The 18,943-nt window shown below is 37.6% G+C and overlaps 1 protein-coding gene across 1 annotated transcript in view; it reads left to right on the forward strand.

The window, feature by feature from the left end:
- The window catches only part of LOC101892624 (uncharacterized), a 277,791-nt gene that overhangs the window by 257,030 nt on the left and 1,818 nt on the right, over positions 1–18,943 (forward strand). Inside the window, exons 15-16 of the mRNA XM_059130222.1 lie at positions 7,493–7,664; positions 7,739–8,548. Coding sequence (XP_058986205.1) covers positions 7,493–7,664; positions 7,739–8,548 — 982 coding nt within the window. The remainder of the gene's footprint in view (positions 1–7,492; positions 7,665–7,738; positions 8,549–18,943) is intronic.

The following is an 18,943-nucleotide window of genomic DNA, read 5'->3' on the forward strand; positions in this document are numbered from 1 at the left end:
TTTCATTCAAGTGGTCTTGTACATCTACTGAGCGCAACGATATCTGTGCGTTTGGGTCATAACCTTTATTATTTCACACATTTTCGTATGCGTCAGAGTAAAAGATCACCGAATTGTTCACATGTGATATTTTATGGCGGCTGGGAAATATGAAATTTTAGAATATTTATTGCTAGGTTTGCCCAGCGCCTCAACCACACTCAAAAGTATGGTCAAAGTATTTTGTACGGTAGCTGATTGTAAATGGTGTAAAATTAGCCAAAGCCAAAAATAGAAATTCAAAGTGGATTTATAATAAGAATTTCAATTATCGTGTAACTACTTTTTTTTGACAGCAGCTGTATTTGTTTGTGCACAAGTACACAGGAAAATTATTTTCAATTACTAGAATTTTTAAAACCCCAACATCACTAATTTTGTACAAAGTAATTCGTACTGTTATTTTTCTCAGTATTTTTTGTCTAATTTGGATTATTTCCCTTAAGTATTTGGTGTAAACATCCGTCTCAAAAAATTCAGCTCCGCCGTGTTACACATTCTCATTTATTGAAAAAAAACTTTAAAATATTTTTTTTTTTTTATAATTTTTTAAATCCATAAAAATTTTAATGGCGCAAAAAAAGTATTTTATTTATTATTGTTAAATACAAATTGTTATGTTTCATGAAAACTTCTGGTTGACAGGATAAATTCATTAATGTTTACATAAAACATTTTTCCCGACAAACTTAATTATTTTAAAGTGCTGTTGTTGTTGCTTTTGTCGTGTTGGATATTAAACATATTTTCCCTTTTGTGTTCGTTTTGTTTTTGTTTTATTTAAATGTTTATTAATAATCACACTCATCATACAGACAGATAGACAGAAGCGGTTATAAAAATAAACAACAAATAGACATCATTAAATTAATGTTATGCAATATTACTGTCATTTTGCCCGAGTCGGGGCGGAAAGATGGAGAGAAATGTGGGGATTTTGACTATCGTTACTGCTTACAGTATTTTTTTATGACAAAAAAAACGTTTAATTACTTTATAATTAAAATTATATACGTCATCATAATTTAAATGTGGATAGACGACATGTGAGGAGGTATGGATGCAGGCGGGGTGTTTTATATTAAATTACAATGTAATGTGGCAAGTGAATGTCGTGAAGTCTAGGGGGATTTCATTAATATTTGTTTGGCACAGTGGGATTTTGTGGGTGAAATGTTTTCATTTTTAACTTCATTTGATAAACTTATGTGTCTATTTTCGTTACAAATTTGAATTTTTAAAATATCTTTCACGGGAAAAAAGTTATTGGGAATTTTGTAAAATAACTCAATAATTAATAGCAATCATACGCCACCATGGCCATAGATTTTGTTTTGGCTAGCGTTTGAGTAATTTTACAGATTTTAATCGATTAAATTAATTCACACATATTGACCACTGTTCTATCTACTTTGTCGTCAAATATTTGCATTTTTATTACAATCATTGCTCTGAGCTGTATTTTGACATTTGTCATAACCTAAACGTATATATTGCCTGTGGTTTTGGATTCTCAATATTTCTTTATCTTGTAATAGTATTGAATTACACTAATGTTTTCATTTTTAACTTCATTTGATAAACTCGTATGTCTATTTTCATAATCCATTTCAATTTTCAAAATTTCTTCCATAGGAAAAAAGTTATTGGGAAATTTCTAAAACAACTCAATAATTGATAGCAATCATACGCCACCTGGCCATGAATTTTTATTTTGGCTACCGTTTGAGTATTTTTGATGATTTTAATGCGAAATTTACACATATTGACCACTGTTCTATCTACTTTGTCGTCAAATATTTGTATTTTTATTACAAACATTGCTCTGAGCTGTATTTTGACATTTGTCATATACCTACATGAATTTACTGCCTGTGGTTTTGGTTTCTCAATATTTCTTTATCTTGGAATGGTATTAAATTACATTAATGTTTTAATTTTTAACTTCAATTGATAAATCATAATCCATTTGAATTTCCAAAATATCTTCCATAGGAAGCAGAGGTATTGGGAAATGTCTGAAATAACTCAATAATTAATAGCAATCATACGCCACCATGGTCATTGATTTTGTTTAGGCTACCACTTGAGTATCTTTAATAATTTCGGTTCAAAATTTTCACAAATTGATAACTGTTCTGTCTACCCTGTCTTGAAATATTTTTATAACAACCTCTGCTCCGAGTTGAATTTTGACATTTTGTCATATACCTACAGGAATTTACTGCCTGTGGTTTTGGATTCTCAATATTTCTCTATCCTGTAATGGTATTTAATAACATTAAGGTTTTAATTTTTAACGTTATATGATGAACTCATATGTTTTCATAGTCCATTTAAATTTTTAAAATATCTTCCATAGGAAAAAAGTTATTGGGAAATTACTAAAATAACATAATAATTAATGACAATCATACGCCACCATGGCCATGAGTTTTGTTTTGGCTACCGTTTGAGTATTTTTAATGATTTTAATGCGAAATTTACAAATATTGACCACTGTTCTATTTACTTTGTCGTCAAATATTTGCATTTTTGTTACAATCATTGCTCTGCGCTGTATTTTGACATTTGTCGTATACCTACACGAATTTACTGCCTGTGGTTTTGGATTTTCAATATTTCTTTATCATGTAATGATATTAAATTACACCAATGTTTTCATTTTTAACTTCATTTAATGTCTATTTCCATAATCCATTTGAATTTTCAAAATATCTATAGCCGGAAAAAAAGTTATTGTTAAATTTCTAAAATTACCTAATAATTAATAGCAATCATACGCCACCATGGTCATAAATTTTGTTTTTGATAACGTTTGAGTATTTTTAATGATTTTAATGCGAAATTCACACATATTGACCACGGTTCCGTCTACCCCAAATATTTGCATTTTTATAACAACTCCTGCTCCCTGCAGTATTTTGACATTTCTCATATACCTACACGAATTTACTGCCTGTGGTTTTGGATTCTCAATATTTCTTTACCTTGTAATGATATTAAATTACATTATCTAGTATGTGTGTGGGAGTGTGAGGCGCACACTCGTATTCTCAAACGTGTTATAAATTGTATATAAAACCAATAATTAAATAAAAATTATATTGAAAAAAAAAACAAACAAACGATAACATTGACATAAAATAAGTACTGACATAATTTCCTGGAAGTTCAGTACGAATAAAGTCTCATTCTAGGCCCCCACTTCTGATTTGATGTTGTGTTCATTCCCATCAAAAATTTGTCATGTTTTATATGACAAAAAGTGGAAAACGTAGACAAAAATTCCCTTTGGGAAACATTCGAAAAACTCCAAATTGTCATCACATTGCAAATTCGCAGTTGCTGCTCCACCCCTCCGGACACGTGACAAACAAGTTTAATTATCTGAAAATTCTCTAAACGAAAACAACAAATATCAACAGTTTGGATCATAAAACTAGATCCACATGAATGAAATAAAAGTTTAATGGCATTTTGTCTCAAAACTTATACACGTTTTGTGAAGTGGGAGGGTATTAAGTTTCACGAGTAATGAAACTGATGCTGCATTAAAGTTTGAAATAGGTAATGTGATAATTATGAGAAGACATAATCAGATAATATAAAATATATAACAAAGAAATAAAAAGTAACCAATTTTAAAAATAAATTTATAGCATTTGGATACCCGAATGGTGAATATCATTAATGAAGCGTCTATTTATACATATTACCTTAATGAGGCATGGTGTTATCGACAATTATCGGTGTGTCAAGCTAGAGATCCCTAAGTGAAATCGTCGGTTTATAATAAAAAATACATTTTCATCAATTCCTTAAACAATAAGTCAAAATCGTATGGTTAACAATATTTCCTTATATCTTTACTTAGCATAAGTCTTTTTTTCTAAGTTTATCTATATAATACTTAACTGAGGCTACGGTGGAGCTGTAGGCTTTTAATTATATACAGTAGCTCCAAGCGAATCTCGTACACTAAGCAAACGATTTTCTTTCATGCAATATATGATTGTTATCAAATTAACTACCAAAAGAAACCTATATTTTTTATTAGTGTATAGGGTGCTAGAACTAGCCGTAGAAAAAAAGTTTACTGTTTTATTTATTTAACAAAATAATGACATTTATTCTAAAACTCGCCAAATTTCTATGCAAAAGCTAAACTCGTACAGCTTACATTTATACGGCAACCCTATTTCAAACTGCGTCCAACTTCACGTGATTATTGGAAAATGTATTAGCGGAAGTCCCTAAAAGCTAATTTAGGATTTTCACGTGTTGTGTAATTTACTGAGGTAAACACTAAAACGTATAAAAAATGGGAAGACAACGAGGACAAATTACTGTTGAAGTGAGAAATTTAGAAATTTAACATTACAAAAGCCATAAATCGCTAAGTGAGATATCTAAGATTGTTAATAGAAGCCAATATATAGTTCAGTACATCATAAAACGGATCAAAACAGATGGATATTTAAAAAATGAGTCAAAAGCGGCAAATAATAAAATATTTACCTTGAGTGGTGAAAAGTATAATTTTCAGCAGATCAAAAAGAATCCATTTTTGAGTGCACTGAAGCTCGCAAGAATTGCTGAAAAGGATTTGGGAAATGTGTGTTACCCTCAAACAATAAAAAATATACTGCATAAGTCGAATTACAATACAAAAGAAGAGCTAGACAAAAACCTCTAATCAGCAAGCGAAATCAAGAAGTAAGATTGCGATTTGCCAAGGAGCATATATCAAAAGATTTTTCATTTTGGAAGAATGAGCTGTCCACGGACGAGAGCAAATTCAACCTTTTTGGTTCAGATGGCAGACCTTATGTATGGAGAAAGCCAAATGAAGCGTTCCTTGCCAAAAATATGAAGACTACATTGAGCACGATGGTGGGTCAGTAATGGTGTGGGGTTCATTTTCTGTCTCTGGACCTGGTGTATTGCATTTTATTGAGGGTGTTATGGATCAGACTATGTACCTTAATATTTTAAAAGAAAATTTGCCACTCTGTAAGGAAAAGCTCGGCCTTCGAAGATCGATCAAGCACTCCTGTCGCCGGTGTATGTAGTATTTGTAATCGTGTTTGGACCCTCATGGATAAAGCATATGATAAGGAATATGGATGGATGTTGCGGGCTGTAGGACGTTAACATAAGGGACAGAGTTGGTCAAGGAACAGGGAGGGATTTTATCACCTATCCTAGAGGTTACTATCAAAAACAGTCTTTTAAGAACTTTACCAAGAAGGATTTGAACCAATCTGCTATGCAATCGACGTTATAATACTTCTGAGGGGAAAGAACTCGAATTTGTTGTGCTGAAGGAGGATACGGCTCAGAAACTTGCATTCACCTTGACAAGACCAAGAGGTCTTAACGTAAACCCGGAGGAAACTTAGATATGTATATAGATATGTATTTTCACTAGGAAAACAAAACTGGGGCACTTCGATGAGCCAGTCTTCCTGAAAAAGTCAATCAACATTTCCAATAATGTTAAATATCTGGGTTTAATCCTAGATAGGAAACTTACTTGGAGAGACTGCATCTAAGAAAGAGGAAATAAAGCTTATAGATTGTGGGCAACGTGCAAAAGGACTATAGGCTCAATCCAAATGGTTTTAATCCCAATATGACACACTGGCTGTTCAAAGCGTCATTAAACCTATTATAGGCATCAGCAGTCTGCTGGACAATTATGGATAAACAATTGAATACTAAAATGTTACAAAAATTCCAACGAATGTGCTGCTTAAGCATTTGCGGTGTAATGAGGACATCACCAACTAGGGCTTTAGAGACAATTTTATATGTACACTCAAGAAATATGAAGATACGATATGAAGCGGTCATAAGGCCCAGGGCGACAGATGAGTGGATAATTAAAGGCCCCTTGACGTACCATCAAAAATGTTTAAAAGTATCGACGGGAGGATCAATGGAAAACATTGTGTCGGATCGGATGCCTAAATTAATTGCAGCTGCGAAACATTAAATCCTACCAGAGACTCGTCGGTCAACGAATTATATCGCAAATTCCTCAATGCTAGGGGAGAGCGGAACTGGGGCTTTTTATTGAAGACCCATATACCGTAATCTATTTCCGCTTGCCCGATCATATTGTGATCCATCAAGCGGAGGTCCGGGCGATTACAGAGGGTCTGAACTGGCATAATGCCAATACGAGACCTGCTGCCGTAAACGTCCTAACGAACAGTAAGATCGCCATAAAAGCTATAACATCCAAAACTGTATTGGAATATGTAAATCCAATAAACAACTATCCTTAACACGTCTCAGATCGCATTATATGGCAACCCGGTCATACGGGAATTAGAGGTAACGAGACTCACCCAAAACGGGTGGGAAATTAGCAACAGTAAGCATGGACATTCCAAAGCCGCTAAATGCCTCACGTCTAGAGTTAAAAACATGGGCAAAAAACGCCGACATAACCCTATGGAACAATTAAGACGTATATGGTACACACGAAAAACTTTCCTAACGGGGCATCTGGGCCTAGAAGTTCATCTGTACCAGATAGGATATGCAGATAACAACATATGCAAGGCATGCGAGGAAGATGGAACGTTGGAGAATTTTCTGTGTCCATACCCAGCGTTTGTAAATATCAGATCCCAATCCTTAGGGATCGACTACATACCAGACTATAATCAGATCATGGTAAATTGAATAAAACAATTAAGGAAGTTTATTAAGGCACCTGAATTCCTAATATAATTGAGTGTAAATTGCTGTTTTCTTTCAACAACTACTTAGTCTAGAGCGCACAACAGGCCTATACTGGCTAAAGTGTATGTCCAATATGTGGCGAGAGTTTCGCGCCTCTTTTTAACGTAACTGTAAATGAGAATAGAATCCAATCTCCTTCTTCGATTGTCAATTCAATTCTCTATTCGGCTCGACTGGAATAGACAACACAACCGCTTCGCTTGGGTGTAGATTAAATTCTAGTTTTCATTTAAAAATATGTTCCTTAAGTGCTACTGAAACTAATCTAACTTAACCTAATCGCAGCCACATAATTATTCTTATCTTCTCTAATATTGAATGGAGAACATTGCAGGATTCCCTTCACATGTGATATTTTACGGCGGCTGGGAAATATGTAATTTTAGAATATTTATTGTTTATAGCTCGATTTTCCCAGCATCTCAACCGCACTCAAAAGTAGGTACAAAGTTTTTTGTGCACTAATTAATCTGGGCATTAATTTGTCAATGACTTTGGAAGATATTCAGTGTCCAAATTTCCTCATCTACGTCATTTGAATACGACATTTATATTGTCCACGTTACTTGAATAAAACACATTTTATTACCTGAGGCTAAATATTTGTCCTAAATATTTTTCATTCATTGAATTTAGCTTTCCATATTTTTGTGTTCCATTTTAAAAAATAGTTTATCTTTCTCTTAATTTCCAGGGCTTTACCATACTCTGCTGTTTTGTGATAAAACCTGAATCACCTTTGCGCCATGACAAGGGTGCCTTGGGTCGCTACTCGTCGAGTGATAATCTAAAAAAGAAACTCAGTTCCAGTAAAACAAGTTTAGATGATAACTACTGTACAGGGACCATTAATACACCAATTAGTTGTAAGTATTTCTCAACTGGTCACTTAACCGAATCCACTTACACTTTCTGCCCCTCTCTCATCTCTCCCTTACAGTTTACACAAATCATGAAAAAGAATCTGAACTTAGCAGCTCAGCACCACCGTTGATGCACAAAACACCACCATCACCGGCTCGACGACATCAATTGGAGTTGAGTGCTGTTGCTGCCTCGGCTGCTGGAGCGGCATCATGTCAAATGCCGGGCTTAACCATAATCTCCACAGCTCCACGTTGTCAAATGTTGCCTTTGCTGGCGGCGACAGCAGCCTCACAACAGGAACATCATCACGTGGCAAGTGTGGAGACGTTTATTGGCCCGACACAACCTCCGCCACCAACATCCATGGGTACCATAACCCTTAACAATGGCAATCCCATGGCTTCGGCCTGCAGTACCTTGGAACGCAAGTCGGCCGGCAAACATATGACGACATGTTTGCAGCAACAGTTCCAACATCAGCATCATCCACATCCCGGCAATTCACAATCGTCGTCAACTTCGGCGACATTGACATCAATAACATCTCCACGAGCCATGAGATGCTGCAACATATTGGGTGGAAATGTCAATGTGGCCGGAGAGCGACTTAGCAATAGCAGCACGACGGGTGGAAATTGTGTACAACAACCACAACATCATATTGCCGTTATGCCACAAGTTGTTTCTGGCAGCTCCATGGGTTACTATGATGCATATGGAACTGCTGCAACGTCAGCGCTTAACATGCCACCACCACCGTCAGCATCCATGACGGGTAGCTTAAGTCGAAGAAGTCATTTGTCCGCAACACATGCTCAACAAGCATCTAGCGGCGATTATATCGGTGCCGAGCATTTGGATATATTGCAGAATGTTGCCGGTGGTAAGTAAAAACTAAGAACAATTACTCCAACGGATGAGAGTCAACGTTTAAAGTTGATTAACAACATCCAGCAGATGATGGGGGGGGGGGGGGGGGTGATGAGGTGGAAACTTGAAAGTGGGAGAGAATAGAAAAACCAGGAACTTTTTTTTGATAGATGATGCTGTGATTAGCAGCAGTAACTAGATGGCCAGAAGATATTTAGTTCTGTGCAGGCTTGTGTAATTTTGTATGCAATAATTGAATTTTCCATTAAGCTGATATTTTGGATCGAATTGGAAGAGTTTAAATAATAAAAACGAAAATCGATTAGAGAAGGCTACCGTTTTCGGATTTTTGCAGAATATAAAATATTTTTATCGGATTTCCGTTTGGGATTTTCATTGCATTACACCAAAAAACTATATGAAATGTACAGGGTGGCCCAGACTGATCTAAGCGGTGTGAATTCCTTATAACTTATTATTTAAGAAATATTTTTTTTAATTTTTTGATTTTTAAATACAGTAAAATTATAAGGTGAGATAAAAAAAACTGCAACAAAGTCAAACGCCATAATTTTTATTATTTTTTTAACTTATTGAATGAAAGCAGAAAATGTCGGAAATAGCATCAAATTTTAGAATAAGTTTAGATTTGTTCGAATTGGTCACCTTTGGCACGAATTATGGCCTTCAAACTGCCAATGAAACCATCACACACTGCCCGAATGTTGCTCTGCGATACTTTGGCCCAATCCCGGCGAAGCGCTTGCTTGAGGTGATCTACACTTTGGTATTTTCTAGTGCTGACTTTGCTTTCCAAAATACTTCAACCACAATAGTGCAACGGATTGGTATCCGGAGATTTTGGTGGCCATTGTGCGCTGGAAATGAAGCGACGAACCTCATTTTGTAACCATTCTTGGGTGCTGAATGCGTGCCCAAGGCTTTAATACACCATCCAGAATATTTTCGCGATAATATTTAGCATTTATTCTGATGACACTGTCGATTAATACGAGCGGTCGCTCCCCGCTGTTATGGCCAACACCATCGCAGTGGCCGGCGCTTGAGTTCTGGTGGCCATCCGAAAGTGCACATTTCAGCTAACCTCTTTGGACAACGAAAGTTTTCTCATCACAGAAACCCAAATTCGGCAGTTCACCACTTTCGGCCAAGCAAAGCAACTCTTTAGCTCTTTAGAGTCTATTTTCTTTCTGTTGCGGTGTAAGTTCTTGCACTTTTTGGAATTTCAATGGCTTTATCCCGAGCTCGTTTTTTAATATTTGCCGAATTGTATATTGCGATATATTCAGCTCACGGGCCATTTTTCGGCCACTGCGACGCGGGTTTCGATCAAGTCGCTTCTTTACTTTCCGAACCATTTTTGCTGATGTTGATATTTTCTTTCGTCCACTTCCTTGACGTCGGACTACGCTACCAGTATCACGGTAACGAGCGATGGTACGAGACACAAAAGATTTATTCACATTTAAATGCTGGAGTGCTCTAACCATAGCCACTTTAGTTTTCCAGTCAAATATAGAAAGAAATCACGCCATCCCGCTGGAAAATTCTCACCAAAATGCCTTCATACGCTTGTAAACAATATAATGAGCTGTCACTGGAATAATTTTAACAGCTGTCGGACGAGTCTGTTAGAAATGACAGCAGTCTGAAGATGGTTGCAGTTTTTTCATCTCATTCTGTATGTGGGGTAGGTACAAGAAGAAATGGTCCGATCTCTACCATCTTTATAACAGATCTTGTTTTAGTGCAAATATTGAGATGTGCCAAGTCTGAATGGAATCGAATGTTAATTTCGCGTTTTATGAGCTTCATGGTTATTCAAAATTTTGACCCTTTTGGGGTGTCTTTGGTATCCCATTCCATCTTCACGGCAGGTCTTGTGTAAGTAGAAATAATGGGATGTGCGAAATATGAAGATAATCGGATGCGTGTTTCGGATTTTATGATCGTTTTTGTTATTCAAAACTTTGACCCTTTGTGGGGGAACTACCAGAAGGAATGGTCCGATATAATCCACATTCACACCAGACCTTGGTTTAATAAAAATATTACATTACATTTTATAAGAGTTATACTTATTCAAAATTTTGACGCTTTGTAAGGGAGGTACTTCATGGAGTGGACCGATGTCGTCCATTTTCGCATCTGACCTAGCACTGATGCAAATATTAGGATTCGCAAAGTTGGAGCAAAATCAGAGTATCCTTTCCATTTCTTGGCAGTAAAATATTTTTTAAAATGTTCTACCTTTTGTGAGGGAGGTACCAGAAGCAGTGGACTTATATTGCCTATCTCCGAACTCGATCTAAGTTTGATATTATTACGATGTACCAAATTTAGACAACTCCCTTCTAGAGTTATCAAATGTTCTGAAACAGATTTGGTCCAAAGAGACCTATGATCTAAAACCGTTATATCGATAAAGTACGTTTTGGCCGTATCAAATGATATATATACCCTCTCTATCCATATGGCTGAGGGTATAAAAATACATTCCGAACTAAGGATCTACACTGGAATTATTAGCAATACAATTGTTATTAATTCAGTATGTCGGAGTGTGCGTATGTACATAAATATCTGGAACCAAACGAAGCTCATTTACATATATTTAAATGATAGATACTTCAATGAGGGAATATTACGTATATCCAAGGCCCCCATGGAAATGATTCCTTTGGATTATAATATCTTTAATTCAAATTCGACGAATTCGTAAAGTTTCCAGAGAATTCAAAATTTACTGTGCAGAAGGACCGAATCAATCAACACAACTGAGACAAGTCAAGAGGACTAAATGTAAACCCGGAAAAATTTAACTATGTCTTTGCACTAGGAAGATAAAAATGGTCACCTAGCCAAACTAGTCTTCCGGAATGAGTAATCCTGAATAATAAACATATTAAGGAAGACCACATCAGCGAAATAGAAAATAAAGTTTACAGCTGCTGGTCAATCTGTAGAAGACCAATAGGTTCAAAATGGGGAATTACCGAAAAATTACTCTTTTATACAAAAGAGTGACTTGATCTTTTCTAACATATGCGTCAGTAGTCCGGTGGACAGCAATGAATAAAAATGGTAATATCATAATCTTGCAAAATCTACAGAGAACATGTTGTCTATGTATCAGCAGGGCAATGAGGACTACACCAACCAGGGTTTTAAAGATAATTCTTTATGTGTACCCAATAAAAATACAAATTAGGTATGAGACAGCCTTTAGGCGGAAAGCGATGGAAGAGCTAATCAATAAAAGTCACACAACATACCATGAAACAGGTTACTATGGGTGACTCAATAGATGAGACCATTTCTGACGTAGTACCTGAAAAGAAATTAGTTGCACTGAGCGAAACTGTAATCCCGAACAGAGACACGTGGAGAGTGTCTGTCTAATGGACGACTCATAGTTATGGGAGAGAACGGGGCTATGCCTGTTTATTGAAGACCAAAATTTCACACCGCACACCCAACCACACTACGGTTCTCCAGCATTAACAGAAGCTCTGAATTGATTTGATACCGAAACTTGACCAACGCTTCTCCTCTTTACAAATCAGACCTTCGTTTTAGTTGTTTCTTATAAAACTGATATTGAGATTCTAATATGGCATTGTGTTGACAAAATCAATTATGATTTTTTGTCTAATATCTAAGGCGATCCTCTTCTTTAATTTCCTCCCAAAGATATCCCAATTTTCAACTATTGCTTAAATAAATATCTATCTGTCTATATTCTTTATGGCATTAACCTAATTCCAAATGGATTTGACAATTCTCGCAGAGAGCATATTTAGAATTTTAAATTACTTAATGCCAATGATAAACAATCGCAAAAGCTGCCAAGGGGATGGAGGGCTTTTGTGGTCGCAACGGCAGAACAACTGTCATTACACAGCAACTACAAGTGCATTGTGGTCCACTGATGATGGCAAGTTTTGGAGCATCTTGGAATAGTAAATCCACTAAAAGAAAGATTAAATATTTAACAACAATAAGCCCAGGGCGGTTGTTTACTCTAAACACACACACACAAACACAAAAAGAATGAAAATACAACAGCAGCATGGAAAATGAGGAAGAAAATTGCAACATTTCAACAAAAGAGAGGGAGAAAGAGATAGAGAGAGAGAGTGTTTAGCTGGTTTATCATTGTCCGCAGTTTTCGTTTGTTAGATGTAGTTGTTGTTTTTGTTGTCTAACACCCTGGGAAATTGTTGTCTGTTGTATGGGACCTTCATAACAATGACGCTGAAAATGATGACGATAATGCCGATGATGATGATGATGGTTGGTTTGGAACACAACTTGTCTCTGTTGGTCTTTGTAATCTTGCCCAGACGGCAACTAAATTCTGAAAACATTGACAACACAAGTCGTACGTTTGTTTGCTCCTCACAACGATGTTGCCTTTCCGTGTCCGGCTGGGTGTAAAACAACTAAAATTTTTACCATTCTTGTCTCCTGAAGCTAAAAAAAGCAAACAGGATTGCTTACGCTTAACAAACCATAGATTTGTTTGTCTATAACCGGGAACATTAGAAATGTAGACAAGGCCTTTGCCTGAGTATCCTGCTTGGGCTACAGGCATGAAGGGATAGACAAACAATCAACTAGAATTTAATAACCTCATCAACACGAAAGGTGGGGGCTGAGGAGGTGATTATTAAACCGGAAGTACAAAAGGATATAGGAAGGAATGCTGCACATATGAGATTTATGGCTAGAAGTGGGTATTGGAATAGAAAAGGGAAATCCAAATAGGTCCCTTCAATAGGAGATCATAAGGTAGACCCACAGGTGTTCCCCATCTACAGAACTCTGATATGTGGTCTTCTTCTATGGAAGACCAGCCGGTGGTCTTCTCCTGTAGACCAGATGTTGGTCTTCTCCTATAGACGACCAGCCGGTGGTCTTCTCCTATAGACGAACAGCCGGTGGTCTTCTCCTATAGAAGACCAGGGGACGGTCTTCTTCCATAGAAGACCAGGGGATGGCCTTCTTCTCAAGAAGACCAGGAGATGGCCTTCTTCTCTGGAAGACCGGGGTTGTCGTCTTCTATAGAAGACAAAGGGGTGGTCTTCTTCGATAGAGGACAAGGGGATGGTCTTCTTCTCAAGAAGACAAGGAGAGGATCTTCTTCTCTAGAAGACCAGGAGATGTTTTTCTTCTGTAGAAGATCAGGAGATGGTTTTCTTCAATTGAAGACCTGAAGATGGCCTCTTTCTAAAGAAGACCAGGAGATGGTCTCTTTCTAAAGAAGACCAGGTATCAGATGGTATCTTTCTGTGGAAGGCCAGGTCCTTTCCTATAGAAGACCAGCTGAGAAGAAGACCTTCTGTAGAAGACCAACACAGATGTTGTTCTTCTATAGATCAGCTGATGGTCTTCTCCTATAGAAGACCAGCAACTGATGATCTTCTCCTAAAGAAGACCAGCACAGATGGTCTTCTTCTATAGAAGACCAGCACAGATGGTCTTCTTCTATAAAAGACCAGCACTGATGGTCTTCTTCTATAGAAGACCAGCACAGATGGTCTTCTTCTATAGAAGACCAGCACAGATGATCTTCTTCTATAGAAGACCAGCACAGATGATCTTCTTCTATAGAAGACCAGCACAGATGATCTTCTTCTATAGAAGACCAGCACAGATGATCTTCTTCTATAGAAGACCAGCCGCTGATGTTATCTTATAGAAGACCAGCCGGTGGTCTTCTCATATAGAAGACCAGCACAGATGGTCTTCTTCTATAGAAGACCAGCACAGATGGTCTTCTTCTATAGAAGACCAGCACAGATGGTCTTCTTCTATAGAAGACCATCACAGATGGTCTTCTTCTATAAAAGACCAACACTGATGGTCTTCTTCTATAGAAGACCAGCACAGATGGTCTTCTTCTATAGAAGACCAGCACAGATGATCTTCTTCTATAGAAGACCAGCACAGATGATCTTCTTCTATAGTAGACCAGCACAGATGGTCTTCTTCTATAGAAGACCAGCACAGATGGTCTTCTTCTATAAAAGACCAGCACAGATGGTCTTCTTCTGTAGAAGACCAGCACAGATGGTCTTCTTCTGTAGAAGACCAGCACAGATGGTCTTCTTCTATAGAAGACCAGCACAGATGGTCTTCTTCTATAGAAGACCAGCACTGATGGTCTTCTTCTATAGAAGACCAGCACAGATGGTCTTCTTCTATAAAAGACCAGCACTGATGGTCTTCTTCTATAGAAGACCAGCACAGATGGTCTTCTTCTATAGAAGACCAGCACAGATGATCTTCTTCTATAGAAGACCAGCACAGATGATCTTCTTCTATAGAAGACCAGCCGCTGATGTTATCTTATAGAAGACCAGCCGGTGGTCTTCTCCTATAGAAGACCAGCCGGTGGTCTTCTCCTATAGAAGACCAACCGGTGGTCTTCTCCTATAGAAGACCAGCCGGTGGCCTTTTCCTATAGAAGACCAGCCGGTGGCCTTTTCCTATAGAAGAGCTGCGGATAGTCCTCTCCTATAGAAGACCATCGGGATGGTCTTTTTCCTTAGAAGACCATCGGTTTGGCCTTCTTATATAGAGCATCATTTTGTGCCCCTCCTCCTCTTCTGTAGAAGACCATTGGGATGGTCTTCTTCTGTAGAAGACCATCGGGATGGTCTTCTTCTGTAGAAGACCATCGGGATGGTCTTCTTCTGTAGAAGACCATCGGGATGGTAGCCGGTGGCCTTTTCCTATAGAAGAGCAGCGGATGGTCCTCTCCTATAGAAGACCATCGGGATGGTCTTTTTCCTTAGAAGACCATCGGTTTGGCCTTCTTATATAGAGCATCATTTTGTGCCCCTCCTCCTCATTTCCTCTTTTTTAACATCCTTAAAATTTTCCACAACCCATTCTACTGTTCTCAACTAACTCTGCCCTGGCACAAGAATATAAATTCATGTGAAACCGACCGACCGACCGACCGACCACCGGTAACCAAACATCCGCCACCATTACTACCACCACCACCACCACCGTGTATAACCATGAATTTACACCGGCCGTTAGCTAATGCTTTACGGCATGGCTGAATGAATGAATGATTTCCGGAATTTTGTAGAACACAAACCAAACAAACAAAAACCAACCAAAAAAAAAAAAAAATGTTGTTAATGTTTTCCTCTGTTTTGCCCCGGCAAGGACATTATAAAATCTCTAATTACTTTTATGTGGGCCATTATTAAGGGGACTTAGATTTTAAGGGCCCAAGTTGTCAACACACTTCCGGTTAAGAGGAAGAAATTAAACTTAATACTAGAGAATTCCGTAGAAATGAAGGAAACACGTGACAAATCCTGATGACAGTTATTGAAGTATATGTGCGTGTGTGTGTAAGTGAATTGTGGGGGTGGGGGTATTTGCCGTTTGCCTCATTCGGTGATTTTATAACCTAAGGGCATTAAATAAAGAAAATATTTTAAGTAAATAATTTTTTTTCGTTTTTATAGTACGAAATTGGTCATAAGAAGCTTAGAAGATAATTTTCTTGTAAAATGGACCGTAAACTTTGCCCCGGGAATATGATTACATTATTTGGAATGAGTTTATTACACCTTTTTGTAATAAAAATACTTTAGAATATTAAATCTGTCCAAAGGATGAGAGGATTTTTTCAATGGAAATTTTAAAGGAGTGTTAGGAAAACTTCGTCTCTAAGGTGATGTAGAAAATCGCGACTCCCTTTGGGATGAATGTCCGAAAAGGATAATTATGAGATTTTTATTGGGGCATTTAATAATCTTGATATTTTACTGCATAATACTCTACCAAATATTTCGATTCATTGCTTAAAATGACCAAAGCAACTATTCCAGAACCTGGAAGTATCGTCTTACTTTATTTTTCGGCATCATAAGGGAATAAGTTAAAAAGCAGTAATTTCGGCCGGGCCGAACTTTAAATAGCCCCACCATTTGTAAAGAATTTGGAAATTTTTCAAAAATTATTTTAAAATCTTAAAAATGCCGAATATAGGGAGTTATCGTTACTTTGGGGTCTAAAGGAAGACGTGGACTCGCATAGGCAATTTTCTGTCAAAGGCTGTAGTACCCATTTCAAAATGCAAATACGAAATTTGAAACAATTCCGGAAAATAACCAATCAATAATCAACAAAATACCGATTATAGGGAGGTGCTGATATCTGGGGTCTATAGGAAGACCTGGACCCGCATAGATAATTTTCTGTCATTGGCTGTAGTACCCATCACAAATTCTAAATACGAAATTTGAAACAACTCCGTTGAATAATGTCTCTAAATTCGTCAAAATATCGAATGTCGGGGAGTACCGTTGTATGTGGGCTATACGATATCGTGGACCTATATAGATATATCTTTTCCAGGGGTAAAGTGTTTAAAGAGAACTTCTTTTATGGATTTTTCAGACTATTCTATTGAAACAATTTAGCTAAAATCATCAAAAGACGGAATATAGGGAGGTGCCTTTATTTGGGGGCGAAATCTTGGACCTATATAGACAATACTCTTCCAGAGGGTAAAGTATTCAGATGGAAATCCTTTTTACAATCGTCAAAATACCGAATATCGGGGGTACCGTTATGACCCCATATATATACGATATCATAGACCGATATAGCCCATATCAAACTTGAGCTGCCTGCAGACAAAAGACTGATCTGTGCACAATTTTAGCTTCCTATCTTTAATCGTTTTGACTCTAGCGTGATTACAACAGACGGAGAGACGGTCGGGCGGATAGGGCTATATACTTTGTTGGGTCTAAAATAATTATTTCGATGAGTTACAAACGGAATATACCCTCCATACTATTTATGGTAGGGGTATAAAAAAACGGTGATTATTGTTTATACGCTGTTACCCTGAGTATACGTGTCTGAACCGAGAACTGAACGGCTCTCCATCTGGCTATCGGCGTAACTCCGTCGTGAAGTACGGTATTTGGACTGCAAATACCTTCAATGAACTCTATATAGGTCCCGTCGAGCGACTTTTCTCAATTAATTTCTGTCAGCGACTTTGATGGAGATCATCCATGTACATGTGTCTGGGTTCTCAGACTGGATGTCGGGATGACAATTGGTCGTTTTCTCATTTCCCTCAATATTACAATGATCAGGTACCCAGCAAAGTCGGAGAGTCGTCTGCAGCGTTCTACACCTCAGCAATGCATCTGAACTGATTATAGAAGAGTCAATTAGCTATCCGCCTCCCGCGCCTTCTTCCATCTTTGATCCGTCTGTATATATTGGTAAAACGAGTGGAGGTACGTTAGCTCCGTTTCACGCCTCTGTTTAGAATCACTATCCTATTTCGTCCAACCTCATAATTGTATTTGAATTTACTTCAGCTCATACACCCCGAGCCCTTTAAGGATTATAGCGGAATAAACCGCAACGTATTTGTTCCAGTTGACATCCCAAAACGGTAGCCAGACATTTGGCTTCAGAATAGAGTTATAAAGTCACTCCATTCAGTACCGAAGAAATGAATTGATCCGGCTTGCGCAGACTTGTGAACAGAGCCAACTTTGCCTTTGTTGGTTTGACCCCTAAATGCTACTTCTCTTCCACCGTGACAGCTTTGTAAGTGCACACTGCATTAGCTGTAATATACAGTGGACAAGAATTTTCCCCTGATCAGCATAAACAAGAACTTCCATAACTGATTTTCCGCAGTCCCGTAGAATCCTGTTAACAACGAGAAACCACAGCAGCAGCGAATTCCTCCCTGCGGTCTTCCTTTGGTTTCTGATTTCCGAATGAAATTAATGATTCTGCTCCTAAGCATTGCATCAATCCAGGTTATAAGCGTATCATAAATCTTAACGTTAGCTAACCACGCCATTTTTAAAAAAGAGTCAAATACCTCATGAGGTCCTCAAGGGAGTCGTTTAGGGTTAGGTAAGAAAGAACCTATGGTTATTGTTTATCTAGGTTACATCAGCGTATTCTTGGAATATAATTTAAATGGGCTTACCCCAAGTATTCGTGGATGGACAGAGACCTGACTGGTTCTCTGGCTGGATGTCGGTATGTGAACAGGGTAGCGATAAAATACCTCCCTGCAGTGTTCCCTGATTTCTGATTTCCGAATGAAATTAATGATCTGTTGTTATGCATTGCATCAATCCAGGTTATAAGGGTATGAATCTTAAGGTAAGAAATTAGGTATTCATTTGAGTTCTACCTTGTTGAAGGCGCCCCGGAGTCAAGAAAATCCGCCAGTGTATAGTTCTTCTTCTATATGTTTTTTCAATGTAACTGACAATCTCATGAGGACTTTGTTATGTAGGCGTGAGTTACTCGCAAGTGAGTAGCCTACATCCGTTCTTATATCAAGGTCAATCAGCCTTTCAAG

The sequence above is a fragment of the Musca domestica genome, unplaced genomic scaffold (assembly GCF_030504385.1).
Source record: "Musca domestica strain aabys unplaced genomic scaffold, Musca_domestica.polishedcontigs.V.1.1 7, whole genome shotgun sequence".
NCBI lineage: Eukaryota > Metazoa > Arthropoda > Insecta > Diptera > Muscidae > Musca > Musca domestica.